This window comes from Wasmannia auropunctata, unplaced genomic scaffold (assembly GCF_000956235.1).
Source record: "Wasmannia auropunctata unplaced genomic scaffold, wasmannia.A_1.0 LD335987.1, whole genome shotgun sequence".
Classification (NCBI taxonomy): Eukaryota; Metazoa; Arthropoda; class Insecta; order Hymenoptera; family Formicidae; genus Wasmannia; species Wasmannia auropunctata.
Genome location: NW_012026903.1, coordinates 453549 through 474391, shown reverse-complemented (window position 1 = coordinate 474391; position 20843 = coordinate 453549). Strand labels below are relative to the sequence as shown.

The 20843-nt window shown below is 32.9% G+C and overlaps 1 protein-coding gene across 3 annotated transcripts in view; it reads right to left on the bottom strand.

Annotated features, from left to right (window-relative positions):
• LOC105454198 overlaps positions 1-20843 on the bottom strand; it is a 165566-nt gene that overhangs the window by 100308 nt on the left and 44415 nt on the right. For 2 of the 3 annotated variants that reach the window (XM_011696665.1, XM_011696666.1), the window contains exon 3: positions 11837-11842. In XM_011696665.1, the coding sequence (XP_011694967.1) occupies positions 11837-11842 (6 nt within the window). Of the gene's footprint in view, positions 1-4606; positions 4880-11836; positions 11843-20843 lie in introns of those variants that run through there. The other variant, XM_011696667.1, reaches the window with a different exon arrangement.

Below are 20843 nucleotides of genomic sequence, written 5' to 3'. Positions count from 1 at the left end.
GAGATTTTGTTTAAGTAATAAAGCGACATTTTCAAAAAGAAACTGATTCTATAACGGGGGAATATTATAAAATAATATAATAATGGAATTTATAATGATTTTTTCGCATTTTCAAAAAGAAACTGATTCTATAACGGGAAAATATTATAAAATAATACAATAATGGAATTTATACACATGATATGATTTTTCTAGCTTAATGAATATTTCTAATTGTTAACAGCATTGTACATTAAAATCTCTTTTAAACTGATTCATTGGTACATATTTAAATATATATATTATGTAACTAAAACAGAATGAAAGTACTGCTTGATTTGCTATATTTAAAAAATGATAGCTCTGTAAAATATAAAAATAAAAAAATTCTGAGAAATAATATGTACGAATAGTCAGAAAATATGATATAATAAAAAACGTGAAGTATTTGAATCTCGTTTGACACACATTTTCATATCACAGGATAACAGAGCTTAGCAATTTCAGGTTTTACTACTATCTAGGATTTATTTTTATTCCCAATTGAGAGAAATCTGCGATATTATAAAAAAAAAAGTGACCAAGCTGCATTAAAATAACATCGTTACTTTACCTTAAGTTATTTTACAACGAATAGCATTAGAATGTATTTTAATTCCACAATTTATTTGTATATTGATAATCTCTATTAAGCAAAGATCAATCCCAATTTCAAAGAATTCATCATTAAAGTGAAAGATGATTAATCATGGGATTCCTTCATAAAGCAAGATTTGAAACATATATATTTTGAAGTAATATAAATATCCGTAGAGATGTATTTGTGCCATCATATATATCCTTTCAACATACGTTCCAAAAATTAAAAAGGACACTGCACGGTAGTACCGGCTCGCAATCCACTATGCGGCTCTTGCAATCCGCGTAATAAATAAAGCTTATAGGTAACGGGCTTGCACAGGCTAACGGTCTCACTTGTCTTACTTATTACTACGCGGAACGGGTTAATTGATCGATTGGCTACAGTACGACTCTGCGGTGCGACGTCGGGTTGCTTTCACTCTATGGCAGGTGAAAATCTATTAGGAATTTAGCAGGGGTATCTCTCTCTCTTTCTCTCTCTCTCTCTCTCTCTCTCTCCCTCGTCTCGCGCAACAATAGAGATTGCCAATGAAGATTGACTTCATCTCAAATGGACGATTGCTGTACCTGCCGCAATTCTTTATAGCCCTAGAATATTTATTGTAATTTTCCATTGCTAATGCCTACAGTACGAAAAGCTCTGACACATATACGTTTTAAAAAAAACATTGGCGTACTAAAAGCTTATCGTCTTTTAAAAATTAAAATTTTAGATAAAGTTATTCGATTTGAATTAAAAAAAGGAAAAGAGGAACTTCCTTCTAAATGAAAAAGGCAAGGGCATATACTGATTTAATTGATGAAAATTATTTTAAAACTGTAATTTCCTTTCCAACTGAATGTGATAAATATGACGAATTTTGCATCAAACTAATAACATGTAGATGGAAAAACATTTTTAATACGCTTGTTTATCTTCAGAATAATAATTTGGTTTTGATAGAATTTGTTAATTCTACAGAAAAAAATATTTTAATTAATAATAATGATAATAATATGGTGGAAATACTTTATAATTCAACAAAGATTTTAACTAAATGCAGAAAAAATTAAAATTATGACATTTTCAATTTAATGCTGTTTAAAAACGCTCACATCGTGCGTGTATATATTTTACTCATTTCTAGATTTAATATTGTATCGAATGGTCTGCGAGTGCATTCTGTTGTTTCTTGATTGTCTGCCATTTATCTAACTACACTTTGTGATACTAACATTTTACTTAGCATTTGGAACTCATATAATCCCGGAATTCAGTTGTCCCGGCTGTAGCATTCCGTGAATAATACAAGTTGAATTTCGAGAATTATGCATTAGCTTTTCACTTGTCTCTGATAGAAGAGGTATAATTTTACGTTCTCCCTATCTACAAATAGCTTGACCTCGCCGTGTTAAAAAGGGGCCACGATACTTTGGGAATCTCCGATCTTTACAAGATAGTCTTCGACCTCTTTGCTGAGTCACACATTACGAAACGGGATGCTAGTTTTAAAAATATGTAATTTTCGTAAGAGGATTCATAGTAGAGAGAGCTATTTTACGTAGACCAGTAGCGGACCTAATTATCATAACTTTCTTCAGTAACTAAATATTCTCATATGATATATGAACTAGAGCATCGCATAAATATTATATAAATATTATATTAAAAAATCATGTTATACACACACATATAGATAGACAGATATGCGCGCGCGTACACACATACACACATTTGAAAGCATAAAAAACTACATCGAGGTCTTAAAGGCCATACATTTTCAAGCTCTTGCCGGGTGCGTTTCGTTTTGAGAATTAGTGAATTATAAGGTATATAACGCGATTTTTTAGCCTTACTAATTTACACAGCATTCGCATTATGACAATTTGCTTCTGTGACATCTCACCCTAGCCTCATCTACGCGGGTACACGTGCACACACATAATTAGCTATGCTTTATTAGCTTTATTAGCTGTACCATGCTTATTACACGTGTACGGAGATATACGTGTACGCAATTACGTACGTATATTTGTGTAACTAAGGATAATTGAATATCTACCTGGTTCGCATGCGTCGGTGCTTTTGCTTAATATAAAAAAAAAATATGTAGAAAAATTTCAAATACGAGATGAATAATATCTAAACGATACTCAATCATTTCCTTTCACTATATGATTACGTTCCAGTTCAAATTTTTTAATTCTGATCTACCCAAAAATTTTGGAAAAATTATTCTATTATTAGAGGTACAAGTATTTAGATACAGCTGACACGTGAATATTTTTGCTAATCAATAAAAATTAAATGAAGAAGAAATAACAAGAAAATATCAACTGTTGCAAATAATATCGACCGTACTGCCGCATTTTAAGCGTGTGAGAACATCTTAATGAGTCTTATGAAATTTCCGTGCTGTCGCCAATAATTTTCGGCGACCGCGACTCGTAAATAAACTGCAAGTAATTTTAGTCACCTTGTAGCAAAATCTGCTTGGTATTTTGGCGAGAAAATAGACATCAGAGAGAGAGAGAGAGAGAGAGAGAGAGAGAGAGAGAGAGAGAGAGAGAGAGAGAGAGAGAGATAAAAAGGGAAAAATGAAAAGAAACTGTCTTTTTCTTCGGGGGAAGGGGGCAAAAGATCGTCTTTGGAGGAATACGGACGGAAGGATACGGCCGGGCGTTTCGAGAATCGCGATGTATATCCAGAATTAAATTGAATTTGTGCATATTCGCAGGAAATCCTATTTTTCGCCGCGAATATTACAAATAGCGCTCCTTCCTTCGCCTATCTCCTTCGTCTCATTCTTAATTCGAAATACAGTAATGTGCGCTATTGTGATGCGCATAAAGGCCAACTATCCTTGGCCTCGACAAAAGCTCGCGATTTATTGTTAATTTTGTACTACGAAATGCAAGCTGAGATTCAGCTTTCTCCTTCCCCCTCCCTCCCTTGCCTTTTCCTTCTCTTTCATCTCCTTCCAGTCCCTGCAAAACCCCCTGCCTTCTCCTCCGTCGTTCTTTTATCTGTTGACTACGATCAAGTTTCTGCTACTATGTTGCCTTGTATCAAGAATGTCATTAATTTACGGCGCGTAACTTGTAATTTAAATTTCTATCTCGTGCTAGAACGTCGCAGAATGAAGAAGCGAAATGTCAAACGGCATCGTTGCGATCAAGTTTCGCGGCAGACGTTTGCGAAAACGTTGAAAGGGCCATATGGAGATGTGAGGTGTACGAACCGAAGTTTTCAGGTGGCACGGGGCATGTTTAGAAGCGCGAGGGGACATAAAAGACGAACGCTATGATGCTGGACGACGTTCCCCGTCACAAGGGTAAACTATGAACCTGCAGAGACAAGTTCCCCGGATGCAGCAGTGAAAAAGAGTGCAACGTATGCGGCCCGAAGTTTGCGAAAACTGGATTTCGCTCAGCGGCGGCCATACACCATGCCATTATGTAGCTCCAGTTACGGGAGCTTTCAGAGTTAAGAGCTATCGCGCCGGTACTTTCTTAATCTTTGCATTCGTGGGATCTGTCATCTTGCGATTTTCTGTCTATTCCGGAAAAGCCGCGAGAGGGTAAAGAAAGTTGAATACAGTCAAAAAGCTAGTGTCCTCAGAAGACTTTTAAGAAACGATTTCACGTGTAACTGTACGAAGTGAAAGAAAAATGGTACCCCAAACTCCCCAATCCCAGTTTGCGGTATATTAGTTGGAAACTCGCAGATCGTATATACATATATACATGCATTGTAAATTTTCATTTAAAACACGAAAACTCCGAAGAAGTTTTCAATAATTTGTCTATTACGCACAAAATTTGAGGTTTATCGTCACACAATAGTATCAATTAAATAAGATATATTCGTATGTTTGAAAAAAAAAAACACAAATTACATATAACATTTTGAAACATAACTTTTAGATACGAAACGAATCAATCTTAAAATTCAGATCACAAATAAAAATATTTGAGATAAAGAGATAAACTTTATCAAACGTACATGAGAATCCTGGCGGCATCTCCATAGGGAATCTTGAGAAAAGCCACGGACATCCTCTTTCTGGAGAAACTTACATTCCTACGAGTTTCCTTTCGCAAACTTTTACCTTGACCCGCGAAAGCGAACGAAGGAACGAACGAATGAACGAACGAACGAATGAACGAAGCTGGTGAGAACGCGCGCAACTGGTTGGGTCGGCGAGTTTTGCGACGCTTTTAAACGTCGGCCGAACTTTTCCCGAAGCGAGCTTTCGGGCATCGCGACGTCAGGGGACGCCGCAATTCCGCGCGACTCTTCACAGACGTCGAGAGGGTGAGAGAGACAGGGAGAGAAGATGAGAGAGGAGGGGGAGAAGGAGAGAAAGAAAGAGAATTAAGGGAAATCGATGAAAAGTCTGAAACGAGTCTTTCTGTCACAATCTACACGCAAACCAATGGAAAGAATCGAAATTATCAAAAATCCATGTGTTATGGTAGTGCTCGTAATTTGTGGATTTTATATGAATAATTATATTGTATTTCTAAATGTAATAATATAAAATTACTGAACTGTTTGTTATAGATCCATTATTATCCATTATTATTATAAGCTATAGTATCTGTTTGTTTTAACGTAATGCAAGAAGATTACTTAAAAAATGTATTAGTTTCTATAATTGTTTTTAAAGTTTTTTTTTAAGAATTAAAATTATAAAAGACCCAAGATCGACAAAATTATATATAATATTTTTCGTTATATCTTTGTCGTACTAAATCTGGAATAATAAAAAAATAGTCATGTTCCGGTTCTCTTGTAAAGTTAAAAACAGAAATGTATTTTAGATTTTAAAATTACATCCACGTATATAGGAAGGTATATAGGAAGGTACACGTGTTGTATATTACATTGTATATTTAAGCGACGTTTAAATAAACTCTGTACGAATAAGCTTTCACGTGTAAATTATATATATGTTTTATATATAAATGTAGGAAATATATTCCTTCTATTTCCAAGTCATACTGTCGCGTATAGAGAAAATGCATAATTAGTTTGTACACAAATATTTTAAAGAAAAAACAGGGATTGAAATTACGTGTGAATATTTTACTTAGAATAATTAATAATAGCAATACAGTATCGCGCATGTGTAAAATAGTAATTTTAGATTTTTTTTCTTAGAAACGAAAGAGATAAACAAATAAAAAAGAATGCACAATTATTCGAAGCTTTTTACCTATATGTACTTTAACATATACTTTACATAGAATATGTGGATTCGTTAACAAACATATCGCTGACTTTGTAGACATATTTCTTGAACAATTAAAAATTGACTCTTTCTTAACAAAAATATCGAAAGGTCGATAATTCTTCAACTATAAATCAATTAAAATGAAAAGGTCTCGACAATTAAGTTTCATGGAGAAAAATGTAATAATGAAATCTTATTATTCGCTTAATTTCAAGTGGACTTTGCTTTAATAGAATTTTAATCTGAGATATTTAATAATGAAACTTACGGAGTTATGGAAAAAAGCGCTGTTCAATTCGCTAAGGAAAAGTTAATTCCGGATTGATCAAAGAATAACCGGACAAAGCCTTGGCGTCTTGTTATATCTATAGTTAAGACAGCGTGTACGATACGTCGACTGATACTGTACTCAGTATGCGATTAAATATAATTAGTTAAACGATTATGACAATTTGCTAAACAGAACACTGGAAAATTCTGCTTAAACGAATAAAGGAACAATCCCCATTAGGATATTGTTGTCGATATTCTATTCTACTTTTTTTCGATTCACATATTTGCGGTAACGGGGTTATCTCTAAATATATCCGCGACTCCGTTGACTCCGTTAGATATCCGCGAGATATTTAAGTCAAACTTTCATGAATTAATAACGGTTTGCTAGAATCTGCCTTAAATTATGATCTCTTCTCCATCACCTAACTAAAGTGAGCTGCAAATTTGATAAATAGTGAACAATAAATGTTTAATCGTTTCGGGTTTTAGATTCAGCTCTATTTCTAATCAAATTTTCGAGAATTTTAAAAATTTTTAACTGAATATATGATTGATAGAAATTCTGAATCAAACGTTAATATACCTACATCGATAAAATATATACAAGCAGAACTAGTATTATCAAAACGCGGATCACAGATTTAAAAAAAGACCAGAAAATTTAGAATTCTATGAACTGCAGTCGCTGTAGCTGCATTATAACTTCAAAAGTGAGAAACCACACGCTTCTTGCGGTATACGTTGAAATAAATGAGATTTTTCGCATGCTACCACTCGCGCTCCGGAGTAAACTTGTAAAACGTGCTACCAACTTCGTTTTAATTCATTTTCATTAATAAATGACCGCATAATTTAAATGTGTCTTATACAAAATGATAGTAAAAAATTGAGCAAAACCTGCAAAACTTTAGATACACGTTTTTCACACGTCAAAGATGTGAAAACTAGTTATATGAACACAAACCTTGAAACTTATTCGAACTTGAAAAGTTTTCCCTAATAAAATGCTAGCGTTATAATAACTCAAACATTTCATAATGTCTTATCGTATAATTTATTCATTCTTCTTTCCTTAATATGATCTCAATTAAATTAAGTTTTATAATATTTGTTTAATATTTATTAATATCCTTGATATTTTAATAAAACGTTAATAAAAGGCAGAGAAATATATTGCAGTAGAAAATCGTAAAAGGTATATATACCTATATATATATGTTAAATCCGTTATAATCCAATATTGCTCCGACAGCTACTAAGGTCTTAACCTTTCCCTCGCAAATCCGCGATTCGAGCACCATCGGGGTCGACAAATACCGACGGTCTCGGCGATTTCGGCTTGATCTATTGCAAGTCGCAACCGCCTGCTCAGCCGCGGTCAGTTTCGCCCGAAGGAACGAGTTGTCCCTCCGGGCACGGAGAGAAAGGCCCACTACCCCCGTCGCTCCCTTTTCCCTGGCTTACAGGCGGGGAAAAGCCCGTGGGGGTTGCGGACGCCATTCAACCGTAACAAAAGGCAATCACCATAGAAGTGGCGGCACTGGAACTAGCAGCGGTCATAAGTTATCGAAATCACGTCGATATTTCGCGGAGAGTTCCGCGGAACGAACTGTACCGCTGCAGCGCTGCTGCTGGTGCGCTGGGAGGTGAATAAAAGTGTACCTATACGCGAAGTGCGCGCGATATAAATTGCACTGATTATAATACATAACAGCCGCGCAACAACGCGGCTAGATTCAAAATATGTGGCTTTAATAGGTCGATTAACGATGAAAACTTAGTTACACAAATAATCAATGATGACGATTAAATTTTAGTAATTTATCGCACTAACATGTAATCATTGGCCAATTGTAATGTATTATAACAGTTAAATGATTTTAAATAATGATGACAGATTAATTGTGGCTTAATTAGTAATAACAACTGAAATCAATCAGATAAGTACGGTAATAATAATTAATTGGATTACACACCCTTGTCAATCCAACTGGCATAAATGGGTATACTGGAGGCTCTTTTTTCAACAATTTTTTTTTTTAGAAACTTGCCTTATTGAATAAAACTTCGTTTATTAATATTTTTCAAAGAGGACGTTTGCTTACAGAGACGTTTCGTTTATTCAGTTTTACTCAAAACAAGAGTTACCCCCATTTTGTGTACCATAGTGCTCGCTCAATTGTTTATCAAGTATCACGCCAACTACGGTAGCGCGGCAATCAGTTGAAAATCTCTCGATATAATCCCGATTTTGCCAGGGAAAAAAAACGATATAGGGTTGTTTGAATTTTTACGCAAAATCCGTCAAATCCTCGTCAATGTAAAATTTCGAACAAACGAAAGATTTGCTAACGTGCCGGCTACACATTTGCGCCATATACGGATAAATACGCGCAACAGCGGAAACATCCGTCGAATAAAATTATAAAAAAATGCATCATCTGAACGATTTTACACGAAGGAATGGAGGGGGCGTACAACCATCGTCAATCTCTGCACGTTCGTTCGCATTCAATTGAACGCTCGAATATATCGAGTGTTCCGTCGAATGTCCGCTCGAAAATACACGAAATTACTCGAAAAGTTTTCGAACTAATTGTCTCTTGTTACAGTACATGTTTTCAAAAAGTTTTTTTCCGTAAAATTACATTGTTCATGTAAATAATATTTTAAATATGAATTGGAATAATGCAAGAATTAATTCACATTTGACTTTACATACATACACACATCTTTATTTTATCATTTAAATAGATATTTTATAAATTCTAAAAATTATATCAAATAATAGAAACTTCTTCAACTTTTAATAGACATTACTACTAGATGTACTATAAATATTACAATAGAAATCGATAATATTATTACTTTTATATTTAAAACTTGTAATTTAAAAATGTAATCATTTATTTACAAAATTAACAACAAATTGAGGGCTTGAATTTTTTCTTGTTTTTCTCTCTCTCTCTCTCTCTCGCCTATTTCGTCTATTCGTCATAATCTATTTTATAGTATATGAAGGGCAACTCGCGCGAGCGACAAAGCTAGTATTGAAAAGTAAATAACGGTGATTGTTATATACAATATCTTAATACGATAGATATATTTTATTTGTAAATCATAAATATATTACCTGCAATAGTAGAGGTCTCCTCTAAAGTTTAAGAGATTCTTACCGACTGACCTTAACCCTTGAAACAACCTGTACAGCAATGTAATCCAAACGCTTGGTTAAAAATTTCACAAATCCGTGAATTTCCGCCCCTTTCCGCACGAAATCTCTGCACGAAGACGGCATGCCGTCATTATCCGAACGCGAAACATTGCAACACGCCGAGGGAAAACAGCGAGGGGGATGGCTCGCTACATCGATCGGGGTTAATATCGGGGGGAAGAAAAGGGGGGAGGGAAGTGAGGTAGCTTACAAATTGCACTCTCAATTTTCGTGAGGAAGCGCCGGCTGGCTGGCGTTGCGAGCTGCAAAGCAGGTTTTATCGAGTTAAAGCGGAAACGAAGAAGGGAGCCCCAAAGGCGAAGGAAGCAGGCCAGGAGGAGGGAGAGGCAGGTCGAAGAGTGGACCATTAAATCGCAGCACCTGCAATTACATCGATCTAACCGTGTCTGATGATGTTGATTTAAGTTCGAGGAAGAGCGGCGAGTGGAGGATTTCGAATCGTTTTCGAATTTCGCGAAGGGAAATTAAATGCGGAGAATCGTGCATTTCGGAAGAAACAAGAATTCCTCGACTGGTAGTAAAAACTAAAATAGTAGAGAAACGTTGATGTCTTCACGAATTAATTCACGTTCGTATTTTGTAAATGTTTCTTTAAAGTAATAATTTTTAAAAATATTATTTGTGTATGTTGTAAATAAAATAAACTGCAGTTAAATAAGACCAATTTGTGCTCGATTACCTTGCCCAATTGCGACAGGCATTTCTTATAAATAAGATTTTACAGACATTGATAGAAGTTTAAATTACTATTGGTAACATTCACGTGATGAGGTGATAAAAGAGAAGAGAAAATATTATTAGACTGGGAAGATGTAGAAATGAACAGTTACACAAGTGCAATTAAAGAGAACTAATTAAAATCAATATCTTACTGTATCCTTGTATTAAGTTGTACTGCGTTGTTGAAGCATTAGGTAGCTTCGCGCGGTTACAGTGTCTCGCCGCAGTTGCCTGACGATTTTTCATCGCGCTCGCATAATTAAACTTTCAATACGACGCGGTGGCGATCGCGTTTTTGCGATGGACACTTCGCGCCAGCAAAAAGATCGTTAGCGGATTCCGGAAGTGTGCTATATCGATAGTTTATCGATTCTAATTTACCGGAAAGTCGTTATCCGACAAAACCCGATCGTCTCGGATTTATTTAATAATTATGAAGAAACTTAGCAATCTATGCTATTTATTCTAAACTGCCGTGGAATTAATACTCTTAAATTCGTGAAAATTTTGATTATAATTGTTTAGATTAAACTAATATTAATCTGTCTGTACCACACAGGTATATCGTATAGATACTTGAATGATAAATTAAATATTTATGGTAAAGAAATTAATCATAACAATAATATATTTTTTAAATGGAACATAGATAGAAAGGGAGTAAAACATGTAAAAATATATACAGTTAGTAACTATATACAGCTTGAAAAAAAAATGTGGATAAAATAAAAGTTAAAATGGAAAATATTTTAGACTTCAGATGTTAAAATAAATAAAATGTTAAGATATACAATAAAGAATATGTACTAAAATAATCGAACTTGATGCATATATTGTAAAAATTGCTACCGCTTTGATGAAGTGCAAAATAAGATTCGCGAAACAGTTTCTTAATGGCTTCATGCGTTAAACTTCATGCCATGGCAGAAACTGAAGGATTTCGTCGTATAATTAGACAAGTTAATTACAGCGAAGTACGTAATAAGCACAGACTTTAAATTAACTCACGACAACCTATTCTCGGTGTTTTGTAAGTCGGACCAAAGTCACGTTCAAAGTACGTCTTTCCGTTTCGTATCATATTTGAAAATACTGATTATACCTTTCTAATAATTGTTATACGATAATAAGAAACAATATGAAATTAATCAAATTAAAAAAGATTGTATAATTTATTGACTTTCACTTTTGATAGAAGCGAAAAAGAAGGAGAGAACAAAATTTTATCATTTAAAATTCGTCTTACGTTTACATGATAAAAGTAAAAAATATGGAATAAGAAAAAGTGTACGTGTATGTATAAAATTTATTATGAATACTTGTAGTAAATATTAAAAGCACGAATTGAAAAATACCAGTTATTAAATATTATGCTTATAAAAGTGAAAAAACTCGTAAATTAATTAAAATTTCCCGTTAAAAACAATAAAATAATGTAAAATGCGAAATTACATAATTTATATGATAAAAACGAAACAGAAATGCAGGATAAAAATTACTACAAGAAAAGTAATTAAATGCGCGCGGCAGATCTGAGGGATAAATAAAATTCCGGACGTCCCGTTCCGTATCGTGCACGCACTTTGACGTATTAAGAAGTCGTAAAAGCGTCCATTACTCAGATATTAAACATACTCTTGGCACTTACGCGTCTTCTTGCTTATGCACAAGCTAAATTTCGAGCTAATTTTACCTTGGAGTCGCTCGTTCTCGCGAATGGTTTCGCGTTTAATTGCGTCGCACGTTGCCAGCATTACATACTCACCGTGATCTGAAACAAAAATGCAAATCAATATTTTCAAATATATGTATTTAAAAACATACAAATAGCTATTATAATGCTAATTATACTAAAATAATAAAAATAACTTATTATTAAAATAATTAAATTTTTATTATATATATATATATATATAAAGCATAATTATAATTTTTTAATAAATTAAATAATTCTTTTCTTTATAACAAGAAACCATTATTAAAAAGAAATTTGATTTAAAATTTGTTGAAGAATTTGTAATTGAAAAAAATCTTCGATATTTTTAATTTCGAGGAAGTGTAAAATACTACATAAATGTAATTCAACGTAAAAATGTTACTTTACTATTGCAAAATCAATTATTGTTTTTAAGAGAAAAAGATCTATAGAGAAGTCTAGTGTAAGATAAATCTCACAGTGCAAAAGGTAAAGGATTTGTTTCAAACTTGAACGACCGTGAAAACAACATACTCTTTCTTACTGTAAAATTTGATTCTTTTACGGATCACAATGTCGTTCGTGTGAACAATTCGATTATTCCAATAACTTCTGTTCCCTACTCTGCGCGGTGCTGCACTATACATTATTAAAAAAAATAAACGTGTAGGCACTTCATATCACATGAGTGCACTTTCGATGCACTTGGTGTATCGATGTAGTTACGGAGTGAGTTTTTGCGCGGCTTTACAGCGCATTTTTAGTGAGAGGTCGGTGGGTTGTCTTGCATTACATGTCCATAAGTCGGCGGTATATGGATAAAATAAAGTACGGTGCACTTTAGCCGATGAAGACGAAACGCGAAAAACTCATGGTGATGCTACGTCGCAATATACATCACCGTTCGACTTTTCTCGATATGATTCTCGATTTAATGATATTTAAATTAATGATACTTAAATGATACTTATATTATGTAACCTTCGTGTTAACATTATTAGATAACAGCTGTTTTATACAACGGCGATACTATATGTAGTTATTAAATGCTATACTTTCGCGGTTTAAAATTCCATTTTCCATTAAAATTGTTCTTCAAAATGTCATGCCGTTTCATAAATTAGCTCTCAAGCAATAAAAGACAGACATTTCTATTATTTTCCACGAAATCGTTTATTCTTTGTAGTTATCTGCGATTCTTTTGTGGCGCCTGTACTGTTGTTTCGTTGCGAACTTATAGAAAAAAAAATCATAAAATGTAGATATTAATTAAGATTGTAAAATGCGTTCATTATAATACTACAATCACAGTAAATCATTCGCTGCTCAAAATTATATGAAACACGCAATCTATCACAAATGTCCAAAATCTTTAGAAAACGAAATTTCAACGAAACTAGAATTCGCAACAGAAAACAATAATAATCAATCTTCTCGTTTCAAAAGATACAACTGTAAAAAAAAAACAGTGAAATTACAATAATTTTAATGGCTCGACTTTTTACACGAAAGCCGCTACAAACACTTCTTGCGAAGCCGCGCAGTTGGTATCGCTCAGTTTTGTTTTATACATGTTAGATATTGCAATTGTTCGAAACAGTCGCAGGTTTGTGTTGCGTTAGTCAATTTTCGCTTCGGCAAACAGCTTTGTATTTATAAACGCGCTGATATTTTCGACCGTCATAAAGCAAACGTAATACCACGCGGGATTGCAAAGTGAGAGGAAGAGAGAAAGAGAGAGAGAGAGAGGGGGAAAAAGAGATTCGCGATTTTGATAAAAAGGTTACGCGTCCATTTTAATCGAACCGCGAGATTGCAATCGCGGGCGCATCGAGCTATCGAGTTTCCCGCGAAATATTAAATGCAATGCGTATGCAATCGCATCGACGATTCGAGTTACAATTGCATTTAGTTTTATGGCAGAGCAGAGACACCTCAGCTTGCAAACATTCTCGATTATACTCGTTAAATGCAGAAGAATGAAAGTAAACAGAAATGGCGAAAGGGAGAGGGAGAAAGCGAGAGAGACAAATTTAAAAGACCATCAAATAACATCGAACACTTTAACTGAAATATTTTATTGTCTATACTCCCCTCTCCTCCAACTTATATACAAACTTTGTATTTCCCATTTTCTTTTCCGTTTTATTTTAAGTGACATTTGCTTCTCAATCCTGTATTTAGTTATTCTGTATTTTTTCAAGACGTTTCTAATTTACTAATATAGTAAAAAAATATTGAAAGAGTTAAACAATAAAGTTTAATATCATCTTTCGCTATTTATTCTGTGTCTTCCTATTTTTTTTTGCGCCGGTGATAGAAAGGATTTCTTCAATTTCAGGTATTTGCAATTCAGACACGGGGCGTCTTAGATCGCGTTTGGATAAGACGCATGCAAAAAGCAGTATCCATTTGCGTCAGAACGCTCTCGCCAGACCGGAGGGCAAGCCTCAAGCAATCCTTCCACCCACATTTGGGCGATGGTTCTTCTTCACGCGCGTTTACAAGGCGGATCGTATGCAAATCTCTAGCGGCTTAATTACGCGACACGCCTACTATATGAGGTCTCAGATCGCACGTAACGCGAACCAGAAGCCGATATATATATATATATATATATATATATATATGATCGACGATAAGAAGAAACTCTCATTCGTGAATTCATCGTTCGTTCTTTCAGTATCAAAAGATGTTACATTAAATCGAGAGGCGACAAGATCGAATAATTGAGAAATCAGATAAATGATGTGGCAGTAAATTACGCTTATTGTTGAAGTATAATGCATTCTGCATAATGTATTCCACTTGCTTGGATATTGATTTTCCGATACTTCTATAAGATCTTGCATTCTGCAGCGTTTTCAGTGGCATATAAATAATTTGGCGATGCACAATTACCACCAGTACGATATAACAATTGCCAGTAATATCGAAAAACGAATTTTAGGTTGTTATAATAGTATTGCTTGTTCCTCTGTAAATTACCCGGTATAATCATCCGGACGCTGTCACGTAATGAACGCTTCCAAAGCATCACATGCGAATCTTACATTTATCTTCCTCCTTCCAACCGACTAATCCTTGGCGGATGGCTCGTTCGTTCAAAGAGAATAGCGTTTAGGTTTCCATGGCGCAACAATATTTGCATTTTCATGACGTAATGCCAAAATGTAGCGGAGAAGGCGACGGTGAAACAGAATAACAAATCACGCCTGGATACTCGTTTTTAATCCTTCCGTGCGCAATAAACTGTCAGGAAAACGTGGCGAAAATAGGATACTGCGAAGTTTAAACGCAATTTACATATGTTTTCCCAATACGATTCTTATACCATAAATAAATCATTGTGTAACTTGAATAATTTCGAGTGACCGCCATCCCAGACGATGTTGTTAATTTAAATTATAAATATGAAATATAAATTTAAAAAATTCTCTTTATTACACGTTTATATATTTTTATATGTTTATAGTTTTATACGTTCGTTGTAAAATAAACGAACTTTTAATAATTAATAAAACGTTTTCGCCGTATATATACATCAATACGATATAAAAAATATTTAAATTATGCATATCCAGTAGTTAATTATTTAAAAAAGATATTTTGAATTACACATGCAATTTTTACTCTGTTTTATCTGTTCATTATTAATTTAATGTTATATCTTTTATTTTAATATATCCATATATGCACATGTATATTTATTGAAATTGATAAAATAAAACATTTTTTAGAGCTATCTATGACAAGTCTATTATATAGGTATTAAATTCTATTTAAATTAATTCTTTCTGAGCTCATAATATTTTTGGAAATATTAATTCGTCAAGTTTCAAATACTTCATTTGCATAATTGAATATGCACTTATATCAATCTAAATATGCAATCTGACAGAAATTACTTAAAGATATTAATAATGACTTTAATTAGGTCTATAATAATCTGCTCTCAGCTCTACAATAACGTAATAGAATAATAAAATGTCAGCACGTAAGATACTTTTAGTGCGCATTAAGTTCTGCGAGTAGAAGGCATTACTCGAAATAAATTAGTTAATATGACACGCGGACGTGGAATTTAGTGCCATAATGTTACATTATAATTTAATTGTCAAGTTTGTAAACATTATAAATATTGGTTTTATTTTATGCATATGTTATGTCTTACTAAATTGCGTATATACACGATTAAAAAATTGAAGTTTCTTTTACTCATTTATAATAAATAAACTTAAAGCTTGTTCTGTTCACAGAATATTATACAGCAAAAGTAGGTATTCTCTGACAAATCTGAAATTGATTTTCTTTATAAAAATAAATATAATATTGGGAAAGTCATCTCTTTCCGCTTTCGTTCTAAATTGTCAACTAAAAATCAGAATTATAAAACTTGAAACTGAACGGTGAAAAAAATATCATTTGCATTTCTAAAACTTAATTTGCAACACTTCAACGACTCATAATTCGGATATCAGTATTTTTTCTTTGGAAATTACAGTACTTTTTTCTTTGATTAAAATATAAATCGCGATTTTAAATAACACACAACAAACATCTCTATATATTTATTTCCTGCCAAATGTTTTGAATCAGTGTAAAAATTGTTTATATTCAAAATTCAAGAAGCATTGACTTTACATTGTGAAGATTAAATATAAATCGATCAGTACACAGTTAAAACATCGATTAAAAATTCTTGAGGATCCGAATGCAAACTCGCGCGAATGGAAATTCATTCGCGCGTAAGCGATAAAGTTTTAATCCACGGAAAATAATGAAACTTCAAGGGAAAAGTGCACTTTTCCTTCTAATTTTCTCGTTGGATGCCAAATCGTCGCGCGATAATTCCGTAGCAACTTCCGCAGTATGAGCAGAAGCTGCGAGCTTATCGGATGCGATTATCTTCGTGGCTCACCCAAAGATCTCGTTTTAAGCCTAAAGGGACTTTCAAATAATTACAGACAATACGTGAAAAATCGGGGGAAATTGATTTCCGCAAAGCATCGCATTTAAATAACATAATTGCACGTTTTAAGATTATTCGTACATCATTATGTATGTAAATTATTGATTATTTTCATATATGAATTGTTACATGTTAATTATTAATCAGTGATGACGGAAATGAATATGTAATAATTATACGTATATCAGTTTAACATGCAATAAAAAAGCCGAATTGTTGCTAATAACATAATAGCAGCTAATTATTATTATCAATAAAATAGAAAAAGACAATAAAATAATATAATGCATAATTAATAGGGCTACTACATATGTATTTTGAATAATTATGATTATTATTACTAATAATAATGATGTATAATTGTAATTATTATAAAAGACCCATGAACATATCGCGTTGGAAAAGTAACACAAGTCAAAAATTAGCACTTTTGAAATAATAAAAGGAAGTCGACCCTGAAGTTTTTAAACTTTTTCGACTAGTTTTTAATTTGTGTCACTTTTTTGTCAACGATATGTTTTATTATAAGTTGCAATTATAGAAAATCAAAATCATTTTACTGATGTTATAATTAATTCAAATTACGTCTCTTGTGCCTTATTATAGATATACTCGTACTTATTATATATCTATTTATAAATTCAATAAGACGAGAGGAGATGTAAGCGGCTTATAATCGAAAATTCTAATTTTATTCAATTTAGCATCCAATGGAGAGAAATATTTAGTTAAATAGAAGAAATATTTAGAAAAATATTTAGTTAGAAAAGAAACTATATTTAAAATAAAGCTAATTGAAACGTTCTTTTTTCAAAAAATTCTATTCCTTTCTAAACTTTCCAATAAATTATCAAAATCTCTTTATATTCATACGAAGTTAGCTTGCGTGATCGGAAGGTGCATGAGTACAAGAGGGCTTATTCAAATTATGATTACATATTCTTTTCTTAACGATTTCTAACAGCAATGGAATTACGGACTTTTGAGAAATGCACAAGCGCAAAGTTATGTACCGGGTGCTCTCCGAAACTGTTCGCTTAATAATCCGGTGGCTTGATCCCCGCCATAATTTCTTGGGCGCGGAGGTCAGATCTTAATCTAATAAATGTACCACGAAGGCGCTACCATTATTTCTCGTAATTATCTGCCGCAACGCAATAATGTTCCTATTGTTGAAAAGAGACTTATCGCGGGAAATGTATGACCGCGCGATATAATATGCCCTGCCTATGATTTAAACTGCAATCAGGAAGATCATAGTAACAATAGAAACACCTCTCCTTATAAAAAACAATGATAAGACAATAAAATGTTGAAAATAAAACATAATAAGAACATGATTCATGTAACAAAATTCTAACCGAAACTTTAAGTATGTAATTACGTAAGTTATTAAATTATATGCAATTTCAAAGAAATTAATAAAAGGATTAATATAAATTAATGTTAATATCGAAGAAATAATAATAATAATAATAATAACATAATTATAATCGTGTACGTAATATAGCATAGAAAAAATATTTCTTTACTAAAATAATAAACTATTAATAAAAATATAGTGAGTAACTGGTATAAATAAATCTGACTTATAATACGATTTGATTTTATGTTTCGATTATGTAATCAATGAATTATTTATAATTGTCTTATGTAATCGCTTATCCAAATAATGCAAATTACGCTTACAAACAGTAGTTGCATGTAGTTACTTAAAATTAGTTGAACATGCTAAATAAAATTAATTAAAGTTAATTACAAGCAGCAGCTTTACTCATCTAGCAAATAACAAGGGAAAGTCTATTAAGCATTACCCCGTTGTTGTTAACAAATTAGCGGCGCGTCATATTAACTCGAAAGTTCCGCTGTTACAACGCGTGTGCTTTGTTGTTTGTTCAAACGTCGTTATCGTCGATCGCGCGAAAAGTTGCAAACAAATCAAGCTCGCAAGAGCTTTGCGACGCAATTTCAGCACAAATTTAATCTAGGCTCTTTCATACTGTCATCAGGTAATTTACATGACCCTTATCAAATAAACTCTCATTAAATAATTAGTAACACTTATCAAAATACCTTCCGCTAACTCTTACCAAAATGGCCAATTTATATTAATCTTTCATTTTCCTTTCAATAAGTTTGTAATATTGTGATATTTTTTTTAGACATACGTACGGAGGAATTAATAAAAAAGTTAAAACATGTATCGATTTGGTGAAGAAGCAGGAAAAATGCAGAACGTGAGATGGTTGCTATTTTTTCATTTTTAGTTATTTTCGGATTATTGAATTATTAATAATAAGCCGCATTAATCTTTACGGAATATTACTCGCTGCGATACAACGCGCTTTATCGCAAAATATAAAGTCAACAAACAATGCGAATTTCGTTTCCTTATTTCCTGTGGAAATCCCGGTGTAGCGAGGGAACACAAAGCAGCGGATTTTACGTGTCCGACAACATGGCCGTCGAGGGAGGAACATAAAGTTTACATGGCGGGCGCCGCAGCCGATACGGAATTATTTACTCACGAAGAAAGTATTCGCGAATTTTACGAATCATAAGTGTCTGAGATTTTTTGCCTCGGTACGCCATTATTAAGTATTTATGACGAGACGAGTGTGGAATATTCTAACACAAACTTGGACAAACTTATAGCTCTTATAAATACATCGCGCCAGATAATATCATGTGTGAAGTAAAAAATACAGTTAGATTTTGCGATGTCTTTTTCTCAATTTCTTTTTCAACAAAAAATAAGTAAAATTACAAGAAACAAGTAAACGAAAGCGGTATACTATGATTTATATGCTGCTAATGAAAAACGGTGGGTCGTTTAATTCACCTAGATTAATTAACTTCAGTTACGTTACAAATTCAGAGATTAAAAATATACGATTGTTAAATATAACTCATATTTTTTAAAACCGCAAATAACACTTTTATTAACGTTTTTACAACGGAAAGATAGTTTTCTATATATTGTATCTGATACCGAAGGTGATAAAGGGTCAATTCCTCGTTTATTTGTACCGATTGGATTTTCGAATCAAGACTTCAATCGATCCCTTGGCTAGCTCAATCGCATCCCAAGGGGAATACCGCTCGACTAACGGGAGCGGGTAAGACACAGAACGGAAGTAAGGTTTAAACAAGATTCACCTGAATTGCGTACTGGAATTTTTTCTTGCTCTTTTTCTTTGCTACACCGTGTCATTCTATCATGTCAGAATTTGCATTTTTTTTATAGACCTGTTATCTCTCCGGTTTTTTTCATTCTTTACAGTGTACTTCCAGAATTTTTTACGTACAACAATGCATGCGGAATTATGTATACATGTGTAATATGATATATTATATATATATGTATATATATATAATCATTTAATTAATAAATTAATTGAATTGTGTGCGAGATGAAATTATTAAGTAGTTTCTTGGACAAAACTTGAAACACAGAGTTAAATTAAGACAAACTTGAAACGAACATGTTCATACTGTAGTATTTTGTTTTAAATAATTAATTTATAATTTATTGTGTAAATATGTAATAAGATGCTCTTGCATCATTGATATTTAACAATCATTTTTAATTGTGTTAATATCGAAATATCAAAAATTTCCATACTGTAAAACTGGTGAGTTTTGGTTTCAAGAAAATTTATTATTCGTAAATTCTACAGAAAATATAGAGAATATAAGCAGATAATAACATCTTATTTTTCCCTCAATTTAAAAAAAAAACTTTATTTTGATCAAATTTTTGCTTGTAATTTAATTATTAACATAAGATATAAAGTTATAAAGTAGAAGAAAAATCTCATTTTAGTTAAAATATGTATTTTTTCGAAAAAAGACATAGACATGTTTACATGTTATAAATAAGATAAGGAAGATAAGATATTGTAACGACCGTTGGCACGGATTAATTACCATATATTCAGTTCTTCGTTACGTGAAGTACTTATGAGATTAGCAAATCGTTCTTGAAGAGAATGAGTCACGACGTGACGCTGGAAGTTACAGGGTGCAACGCATACGCTTTTCATTAGGACGAGAATGAAGAAGGGCGGCGCGTTCCATCATTGCACGTTATATGAGCCGCGC